This window comes from Macaca fascicularis, chromosome 11 (assembly GCF_037993035.2).
Source record: "Macaca fascicularis isolate 582-1 chromosome 11, T2T-MFA8v1.1".
In the NCBI taxonomy this organism is placed as follows: domain Eukaryota; kingdom Metazoa; phylum Chordata; class Mammalia; order Primates; family Cercopithecidae; genus Macaca; species Macaca fascicularis.
This window is the reverse complement of record NC_088385.1, coordinates 75,498,186-75,509,345: the sequence shown is the minus strand read 5'-3', so window position 1 is coordinate 75,509,345 and position 11,160 is coordinate 75,498,186. Positions and strand designations below refer to the sequence as shown.

Below are 11,160 nucleotides of genomic sequence, written 5' to 3'. Positions count from 1 at the left end.
TAGCTCAACAGTGAGAAAATGTGTTCTCTAAAGATGTCCCCTTGACAATGTAAACAAGTGCTATTGTGTTCAATTACAACTCGAGAAAAAACGCACAACTTGCCAAAACTGTATACAGCTGTCTCTAGGGGTGTGTGTGTGTGTGTGTGTGTATATATATATGTATGTATGTTTTGGATCCTAAAGTCAGGTGCAATGACTAAGAGTTACAACTTTGAGTAACAGTCTTGATCGACATTGCAGTAAGGTCCTTCACACAGAAGTCAGGTTCTTCCTTTCTCCTTCTTCCTCAAGTCGACAGAGCAAGATTATATATTGTAGATATTACAGGTACAAAAGGGGATTTTTATTTTTTTTTTTTGAGACGGAGTCTCGCTCTGTCGCCCAGGCTGGAGTGCAGTGGCCGGATCTCAGCTCACTGCAAGCTCCGCCTCCCGGGTTTGCGCCATTCTCCTGCCTCAGCCTCCCGAGTAGCTGGGACTACAGGCGCCCGCCACCTCACCCGGCTAGTTTTTTTTTGTATTTTAGTAGAGACGGGGTTTCACTGTGTTAGCCAGGATGGTCTCGATCTCCTGACCTCATGATCCGCCCGTCTCGGCCTCCCAAAGTGCTGGGATTACAGGCTTGAGCCACCGCGCCCGGCCTCAAAAGGGGATTTTTAAAAAAGGAATCACAAAAATATCTTGAATGTCCAGCTGTTCCTACCAATACATCAATTCTTAGTTTTAAGATAGAGTCTAGGATTAATTCAGCAGTCACAAAATTAAAAAGAGAAAGAATATGGTAAAATAAAATAAAATAAAATAAATGAGCAAGTGGGGCATGGTGGCATGGGCCTGTAGTCCCAGCTATTTGAGAGACTGAGTGGGGATTGCTTGAGTCCAGGACTTTGAAGCTGAGCAACACAGTGAGACCCCCATCTCTAAATTAAATGAATGAGGTAGGGAAATTAAAACTTTCACACCCAGGACATGCCTGTTGCAACTTTGTAGCCTTCATGCAATACTCAGGGAAAAAGTCTTCATAATTCCTTGGCATAAGTCACACCAAGAAAAGTTTTTAAAAATTAGTATGTGAACCTGCGATAGGAAACATGCCCTTGTTAAGAGTTTCTTCTCTAGAATGAAAACCCAGTTCTTTAAGAGTGGGCACTGAGGAACTAAATTAAGTTGCCTGAAATTTCCCACTCAGGTGCCCACCACTTCTGGTGTTCAGGAAGACAGAGGCATCTGGGAATTGTGAGGAGCACATTGGCACTCTTGGGGCTCCAACTTGAACTGTATTTAAATAAGCAGCAACACACATATTGACTACCTAAGGACTCAAATGAGTCCAATTGGCCAGGTACTGTGGCTCATACCTGTAATCCCAGCACTTTGAGAGATCGAGGTGAGTGGATCACTTGAGGTCAAGAGTTTGAGACCAGCCTGGCCAACATGGCGAAACCCTGTCTCTACTAAAATACAAAAATTAGCCAGGCGTGGTGGCAGGCGCCTGTAATCCCAGCTACTAGGGAGGCTGAGGCAGAGAATCACTTGAACCTGGGAGACGGAGGTTTGCAGTGAGATATTATGCCACTGCACTCTGGCCTGGGAGACACAGCAAGACCCTATCTCAAAAATAAATAAATAAAAATGAAAAACAAGTCCATTTGAGGGCATCCTAATTAAGAGTCTAAGGTTGAAAGAATTTTGTAATTCTACAACCTTAGTGGGTTTCTGTTGTTGTTTTTAAAAGTACATTCAAAAAACAAGGCAAAACAAAAGATGAATACAGAGGCGAGGGGGTATGCAAAACAAGTTCCTAAATAGATGACAGACCTTGTCCATTTACCCACATACAGTTAGGATGGAAGCATATAATATTCCTCCTCCTCATTTAGGCTAAGTAGTTTTCCACTGTTGTTCAACAAATAGGTAATAGTCTTTGGAAATAGTCACCCTAGGTTGTACAAAGTTTCTATATATATAGTTTGTTGCAAGTAACAAAACTACTTTTAAGACTCACTTCTTTCCCCTTCCCCCCCAATCTAGTCTGTATTTGTTTTGGTATGAATTTTTTGTTTTTATTTTTTGCAAAGCAGCATAGCAATAATCATGATTACAGGACTGCATGAGCTGTAAAAATCATTTGCATATTAGTAAGAATAAAGAAAACAGGATGACAAGATTAATTCTTTGAGAAACAACAACAAAAAAAAGCACATAATATAGAGCTGATCAAATTCTATGATCCCATCTCAGGCTTCCTGAGCCAGCTCTCTTTAGGGGTGGCATCTATAAATACATATTCAAGAAATTCCTTAGATGATTAGCAAGTTTGGGGAATTACTGTTTTCTATTAGAATCACATTCTTTTAGTTGTCTCCTGTTTATAAGCCCTACACTCTAGCCTATTTGGTATATTTGTTGGTTCATAAAAATGCCCAGCATTTATCATTTCTTGCTCATACTGATTTCTTAATCTGTAGAGAGCCTCATCCTTCTTGTGTCTCTCTTTGCCTTTGCAAATTCAGTGCATTACTCAAATCCCAACCCAATATTACTTCCTGAGAGTCTTTTCAGCTGGAGAGAGCTTCTTCCTGCTCAGACTACTTGTAATTCTTTTTTTTTTTTGGAGACAGTGTCTCGTTCTGTCCCTAAGACTGGAGTACAGTGGCGCGATCTCGGCTCACTGCAACCTCTGTCTCCAGGTTCAAGAGATTCTCATGCCTCAGCCTCCCCTGAATAGCTGGGTTTACAGGTGCCTGCCACCATGCCTGGCTAATTTCTGTAATTTTTAGTAGAGACAGGGTTTCACCATGTTGGCCAGGCTGGTCTCAAACTCCTGACAACAGATGATCCGCCTGCCTTGGCCTCCCGAAGTGCTGGGGTTACAGACGTGAGCCACTGCACCCAGCCACTACTTGTATTTTTTAATGACACCTTTTAAATGTACTTATGGTATTTCCCCTATTAGAAGAGCTGGATTTGTAATCTCCAATGTATTCAGTGCTTACTATGTGCCAGGTACTATGCTAAGTCTTTATATGCTCTTGTTTTGATAGGAAGTTTGCTAAATGAAAGCTAAACTAGAAATGTCTTCAAAATAACTAAAATAATAATAGCATGTTATGTTAGAAAACATTCTTGTTATAGTCTTACTTTTAATATTCAAAAAATACTACATTTTATAAAAAATTACTTACCTGGCTTAAAAATAAATCTACTTTCCATCATCTTTATGATTTTATTTTATTTTTTATTTTTTTGAGACGGAGTCTGGCTCTGTCGCCCAGGCTGGAGTGCAGTGGCCAGATCTCAGCTCACTGTAAGCTCCGCCTCCTGGGTTTACCCCATTCTCCTTCCTCAGCCTCCCGAGTAGCTGGGACTACAGGCGCCCACCACCTCGCCTGGCTAGTTTTTTGTATTTTTTAGTAGAGACGGGGTTTCACCGTGTTAGCCAGGATGGTCTTGATCTCCTGACCTCATGATCGGCCCGTCTCGGCCTCCCAAAGTGCTGGGATTACAGGCTTGAGCCACCACGCCTGGCCCATCTTTATGATTTTAAAATTTCAGAATGCTTATGATTACAGAAAAAACTAGAATAGAAAATTTAATTTTCTCATAAAGAGACAATCCTCGAATTTGTAAAAACAAAAATTTTAGTTTTTATATAGTTTTATTAATAAGCATACAGAGAAACGCTGATATATATACATTACATGTTCAAAGTGTCACGATAATATTCTGAAATGTACAAAATTCAAATGTCTAAATTTTACATGGCAATGCAAAAGAAAAAATTAATAACAAGTATATTTTATTAAAAACTTCATTTATCATGAAAATTAGTGAGATTACAAAGATTAAACTATAACTGAATTTCATACCCTAATGGGTCAAGTCCCTGGTCTAGGAGCATTAGAGAGGACTCTCTTAGCTTCTGCAGCAACTTCCTTAGCTCTTCCTTAGAAAATACCTGATTTTTAAAAAGAGAAATAAGAATGAGAACAAAGACAAGTATGAACTTAGTTAGCTAATCAATCTGATTAGCTTCATATAAGAAGAAATTCCTCTTTAAGATTTATGTAGCCAAAGGCTAGTAAATTAGAGTGGTTCAGGAATTTCAAGGCGAATTCTCAGAGTCAGTCTATATATTTCTAACTGCTTACAAATATATACACATTTTGGGAAAAAAGCACAAACATTAAAACAGGACTATTACTTTAAGAAAATCCAAGAACAATTACAAATGTAAACACATCTTCACAAAATATTACTACAGCGCATATCAAATCATTAAAATTTAAAACTACAATGCTCTAGAACTTACCAGGTACAGTTTGTGGCGCTCAGAGGATACCATATCTGCTAACTGTAGGCATTCCTGATACTGACCAGTACTGTGCAATATTGTATGAAGCAGAAAACACAACATTGGCAGACAAAGCTTTCTCAGTAAAACCATTTGATGTGTTCTTTCATGGTCTTCTTCAGCATCCTACAAACAGACATCAATAAATCATTTTAACAATTTAAGCTAAAGATCCTTACAAAAAGAAAAGCTAAGTACTGAATCAAATCCAGAATGTAATTGGTAGATAAGATTTAACAGCAAAAAAGTATGAAGATGAATAAAGTAGACTACAGAGAGGTCAGAGGTATGACAGTGAAAATAAAATGCTTCTGCATTTGTATTTCTAATAAACTTACTGTGTCCTGAATAAAAACATGCATAAAAAGAATGAGTTAGAAACTGAATATCATTAGAGCAAAAATCAGAACAGAAAACAATCACCACTCCCTTGGATGTTCACACAGATAAATCAAGATAGCTCTAAGGAGGCCTGAGAGGACACACCAGACTGACAGCAATGACTGTTGCTGGAAAAAAGAGGATATGGGGAGGGGCACACAGGGAGGGTCAACTTCACTGCAGACTACTTTTCTTATAAACAAGGAAAATGGAATTTATGATTTCTTCATATAGTTTTTAAAAACAGAAAAACAGAACCTATAGACTTGAATAATACAATTAATGAGTCAGAACAGATATATGAGGAAAACAAGTAGGAAAAACAATTGTCATTCCTTTATACATACATGGATCTTTCTTAAAATCGATGTGAACAGTAAAAGTACAGAAAAAAGAGTAAACCTCTTATGCCCACTACATTTACTTACAACAAATTTGAAAATTAAAATAATTAAAAAGTAACCAAACACATAATTTTTTTTTTTTTTTTTTCTTTTCTTTTTTTACCTTTTTCTTCTTTTTTGAGACAGTGTCTCTCTCTGTTGCCCAGTCTGGAATGCAGTGGTACAATCATGGCTCTCTGAAGCCTTGATCTCCGCGCTCAAGTGATCCTCCTACTTCAGCCTCCCAAGTAGCTAAGAACCACAGGCATGTGCCACCATGCCTGGCTAATTTTTTTATTTTAAAAAAATAATAATTTTATTATTTGCAGAGATGGGGTCTCCCTATGTTGCCCAAGCTGGTATCAAACTCTTGGGCTCAAGTGATTCTCCTGCCTGAGCCTCCCAAAGTGCTGGGATTACAGGAATGACACACTACAATTTCTGAAATAATCTTAAAAACAGAAAGGAAATCAATAGCACTAATAGTGCAGAAAAAACAAAAAACATAAAAACAGGATAAGCTAAAATAATAACTGCTCCTTTGAAAAGCCTAATGGAATATCTAAAAATATCTTCATGTGAGAGGCTATATTAAATTGCTAAAACATTTTTCAAATGAAGATGTAAGTGGAGGGGTTAATCAACAACAAAATATAATCTGGTAATTAATACCAAGGAGTAATTGTACTAATTTGGGCTAATTTAAGTCAGGTTTCCACACATAGGAAAAATTACTATTGATATTTTGATCCTGTTTGAAGCATAAATACATAAAAGCAAATATTAAAGTGCTTCTTTACAAGGGAAGCACCTGTATTTCTTTCCTCAAATAGATACTTGCTACCTTCAGAGGTGGATTTTAAATACTTCAAGGTTTTATTTGTAAATCATATTAGTGATCCCAACCTAGAACCCAGTAAGAATAAGAGGACTGCTTCTTTCTGGACCTTTCCATTTGTGCTCCAATATAGTCTTTCTGTCTATGTTAAAGAGGCCGGGTGCCCCTGGCTTCTGACTCCTTGTTGCCTGAAAAGCAGCAGGTTACTTTCTCATCTCATAGGATGGACACAGACTTGCTTTTCCTAAATCGTGTTGCTGCCATAATATCAGAGTGTGCTGCAGGTAATCTCTTCTGCTAATTATAATGAATTCTGATACTAGCGGGCAGGCTGCCAGCAACCATCCAGGGTAATGGCTGACAGACCCAGCAATTTGCTACAGGGAAAAGTAAATAAACAGCTCTGCTAAAACTGAAGACATTTTTCTCATCTGAATGAACAAAACCTTTGAAATAGCCCGTAAATATGTAAAACAGACAGATTATTTCCACTAGGGATATATAGTGTCTTGTATGTGAGAAAAACTCATTACCTAATATGTGTTGATAGCAAGAGTTGATTGGTACTGTTATTACAGCTATTCCTAATCTGAAGACAGTACATTAACCTCAGTAACACAATTATCATTCATTTACCAAGTACCACTGAAAGCCTCTCATGTGCTCAGCATTATTTTAAGTGCCAGAGTCAAAGAAATAAAGAAAACAAGGTTACTCCCTTCATGAAGGTTATATTCTAATGAGGGTAGACATAAAAAAGCAAATAAATTAATACGTATTATATCAGATTGTGCTAAGTGCTATAAAGAAAACTACTGCAGGATATGGAGATTAAAAGGGACAGGTGTGTGTGTTATTTGTGTGTGTGTGTGTGTGTGTGTGTGTGTGTATACACATGCATACATGCTATTTTAAATAGGGTGGCTGGGTTGGGGAGAGGTTCTTGAAAGAGATGACATTGGAGCAGACTGCTGAAAGAAGTACAAAGTCATCCATGCACATATCTTGGCGAAGGAGCATTCTAGGCAGAGCGGAACCAGTGAAGAGGCCCAGAAGGCTAGGATATAGTGACGGGAGAGCAGTAGGCCACAAGATGAGGGGGTTAGTTTAAAAAAAAGAACAAAACAAAACAAAAGTATGTATACTCTTGTACATCAAGAAAAGAAAGATTTTATTCCAAGTGCAATAAGAAGGCATCAGAAAGTTCTGAGTAAGAGAGTCGCATATATTCCATTCTGAAAGGGTCACTAGTCCATCTGCATAAGGAACAGGTTGTATAAAGAACAGTGAGAAGCCAGGGAAGACAGCAGAGGCTTGGACTAGAATGTACTAGAGGTAGAGGTAGTGAAAGGTAGGTAAAGATGACCTGCCTGCTCCATTTTCTCTGCCATCCCTCTGTGCCACCAGCCCCAACACTAAGGGGACTATTCCAGTTATTTAAAAACTTGAGGGGTAGCTATATAAAAAAGCACATAATGCTTGGGCTATTGCATACAGCCATGCCTTGTACGAGGGTGGCTGGCCAAGCAAGTCAGTGGGGCTGAAATCTAGCCTGTGTTCTGTTCTATATGCTGTGTGCACTTGCCATGGAATCTATCTATGTAAGGGAAGGGAATTAAATTTTTTTTTTTTTTTTGGGACAGAGTCTCCCTCTGTTGCCCAGGCTGGAGTGCAGTGGTGCAATCTTGGCTCACTGAAACCTCCGCCTCCCTGGATTCAATCGATTCTCCTGCCTCAGCCTCCCTAGTAGCTGGGATTACAGGTGCGAGCCACCATACCCGGCTAATTTTTTGTATTTTTATTTTATTTTTTTGAGACAGAGGCTCGCTCCGTCACCAGGCTGGAGTGCAGTGGCACGATCTCAGCTCACTGCAACCTCCGCCTCCCAGGTTCAAGCGATTCTTCTGCCTCAGCCTCCCAAGTAGCTGGGACTACAGGCACGTGCCACCATGCCTGGCTAGTTTTCTGTATTTTTAGTAGAGACAGGGTTTCACCATGTTGGCCAGGATGATCTCAATCTCCTGACCTTGTGGTCCGCCCACCTTGGCCTTCCAAAGTGCTGGGATTACGGGCATGAGCCACTGTGCCCAGCCAATTTTTTGTATTTTTAGTAGAAACGGGGTTTCACCATATTGGTCAGGCTGGCCTCGAATTCCTGGCCTCATGTGACCCACCCTCCTTGGCCTCCCAAAGTGCTGGGATTACAGGCATGAGCCACCGCTCCCGGCTAGAATTACAATTTTCTAATTCACATACAAGTGACATGTGTTAGCAGGAGCCTTGAACAGTGCCCTACGTCATCGACCATATAGGAGTATTAGGCTCAACAAAGGTGATTAAAATGTTATTAATCATTTAACTGTTCAACAAACCTCTTTTCTGGATTAGTTTTAAAGAAATAATTGAGACTGAATATTGATTTTTAAATCCCTGATGAAACAAAATGGCATATCATTCATTGCCTTCCATCTCAACTCCTTTTTTTTTTTCTGAGACAGTGTCTCACTCTGTCACCTAGGCTGAAGTGCAGTGGCACGATCTCGGCTCACTGCAACCTCTGCCTCCTGGGTTCAGGCCATTCTCCTGCCTCAGCCTCCCCAGTGGCTGGGACTACAGGCATGCATCAACATACTGGGCTATTTTTTTTGTATTTTTAGTAGAAATGGGGTTTTGCCATGTTGTCCAGGCTGGTCTGAAGCTCCTGACCTCAGGTGATCCACCCGCCTCAGCCTCTCAAAGTGCTCGGAATACAGGCGTGAGCCACCACGCTTGACCTCAACTCCAATTTTACGAGACCCCAGACTATTTTGTGGCTTTCACTACCTAATCTACTTAATTAATAATTAGAATAGCAAAGATTTATATATAAGTAAAGCATTGAAGTCTTTTCAAAATTTAAGTGACACTTAATTAGCATTTTACAACATTAAAATTTTATCTTCAAAAGAATCAGCATGAATCAGATGAGAAAGGTTTTGCCAGAGGAACCTGTGGAAGGTTTAAAACAAGTCAAGGGAGTTCTATTATGAACGTTAGGATAAAAAGTGGAGACTCGGCTGGGCACAGTGGCGCACACCTGTAATCCCAGGCACTTTGGGAGGCCAAGGAAGGTGGGTCACCTGAGGTCAGGAGTTCAAGACCAGCCTGGCCAACATGGTGAGATCCCATCTCTACTAAAAATACAAAAATTAGCTGGGCATGGTGGCAGATGCCTGTAATCCCAGGTACTTGGGAGGCTGAGGCAAGAGAATCTGGGAGGCAGAGGTTGCAGTGAGCCAAGGTTGTGCCATTGCACTCCAGCCTGGGCGACAAGAGCAAAACTCTTTCTCAAAAAAAAAAAAAAAAAAGGTGGAGACACAGTGACTCATGCCTGTAATCCCAGCACTTTGGGAGGCCAAGGAGGGAGGACAGCTTGAGGCTAGGAATTCAAGACCAGCTTGGGCAACACAGCAAGATACAGTCTCAAAAAAAAAAAAAAAAAAAACCAGTCAGGCATGATGGCGTGTGCCTGTTGTCCTAGCTACTGGGGAGACTGATGCAGAAGGACTGCTTGAGCCCAAAGGTTTGAGGCTGCAGTGAGCTATGATCAAGCCACTGTCCTCCAGCCTGGGTGGCAGAGCAAGATGTTGTCTCTAAAACAACAACAAAAAAATAAAGTGGAGACATTTGAGATAATTACTCCCTCAGTAATAGTGGCAAATAGGGGCTCAAATTTAGTTCACTGTCCCGCCTCTATTCTTTTTCCTTCTGGTCAGAGAGGCTAAAAAAAAAAAAAAAAAAAGCAGCAGCTAAAATTAAAGAAAAAGTATTAAATAGATGAGAGTATGAAGAATAGCAAAAGGAAAGATATCAAGAACACTCCTATCATTTTCTTTGTTCAAAATAATACATCGAATATCCAAGAAGCCAGCATTTCCAGTTCTCAGACAGCTCATCAGGTCTACAAAGGATAAACTAAGCTACTCATTGTTTCTGTCATGCACCAGGGTCAGGCTGCAATGTCTTTCCCTTCTATGACTATTATCTCAGTATCCTTCCTTTCCCCATCTCAGCTCATCCAAATTCTACCAGTATGTTCAAGATTCAGTTAAATGTTATACATTTCAAGCATACTTTCCAGTTCCCTTTCAGGTGGAAACAATCTTTTCTTTTCTGGTACTCAGAAAATACTTAACTTGTGCCTTTCTTATGGCACTTAATACTTCTGTAACTGGTTCTCAACACAGGCTATATATTACATTAAAGCACTCCAGGTGATTAAAAAAACAAAAACAAACCCCTGCCCTACCTCAGACCAATTACACCAGAATCTCTGGGAGTAGAACCCTGTAGTATTTTTTAAAAGTTTGCCAGGTCATTAAAATGGACAGCCCAGAGGTGAGAGCCCCTACCTTAGCTATGCCTTACTGATACTACTCGAGTTATCTTTATATCTGTAAATGGAGTCACATACATGTATAATTAAATTTTTAGCTCCAGAATTTTTAAAAATTAGATTTTTGTATCCTGTGTGAACACAGTAAATGTGAACTAACACTTTATCCAAGAATCAAATATTCCCATTCCCTAGCTAGTATTTTCAGTTTAGCTTAAAATATGGGATTTAGCTATATCTACAATTATGTAACATCTGTAGATGCTTCCATTTAGAGACAGAACATTTTTAAAAAAACATGGTGACTGTTTCGGTTTTTGGCTATAAACAATGCACACAGCTTACCTCTCTAACATCCACCATCCACCCTCCATCAACAAACAACAAGACGTTATACATTTTCTCCTTCACATCAGCAGTTAGGGCATCCAAATGCCCTTTCCAAATACCAAAATCCATCTGCAAAACAAACACAAGGCAGACATATAATGTATAAAACCCAATAAATAATGTATTTGTAAAGTACAGACAGAAACATACATATAGAACATCATTCTAAAGAGTTGACGTTTCAGTCTGCCAAATACAAAAATAAGTATCAACAGACTGCAGTTAAATAAAATGCTAAAATGTTAACTTTGTAAATGAATGTTCATGTCACCTGAAGGCATTTTTCATGTTTGGTTAATTACCTACAGAACAGTAACTAAACAGATTGTGTCTCCCAAAGCAGGACATTAACAGGAAGATTACCTGTTATGATAGAAAGATAGTGCTGAAGAAATGATCTATTTAAATATACAACATACATTTATAAGATGCAATAG

The 11,160-nt window shown here is 39.3% G+C and overlaps 1 protein-coding gene across 2 annotated transcripts in view; it reads right to left on the bottom strand.

The window, feature by feature from the left end:
• Positions 1 to 3,641: 3,641 nt before the first annotated feature.
• The window catches only part of NUP107 (nucleoporin 107), a 56,412-nt gene continuing 48,893 nt past the window's right edge, over positions 3,642 to 11,160 (bottom strand). For both annotated transcript variants that reach the window (XM_015431181.4, XM_005571495.5), the window contains exons 26-28: positions 10,679 to 10,792; positions 4,315 to 4,482; positions 3,642 to 3,960 (exon numbers count right to left, since the gene is read on the bottom strand). In XM_015431181.4, coding sequence (XP_015286667.3) covers positions 3,853 to 3,960; positions 4,315 to 4,482; positions 10,679 to 10,792 — 390 coding nt within the window. In that variant the 3' untranslated portion in view covers positions 3,642 to 3,852. The remainder of the gene's footprint in view (positions 3,961 to 4,314; positions 4,483 to 10,678; positions 10,793 to 11,160) is intronic.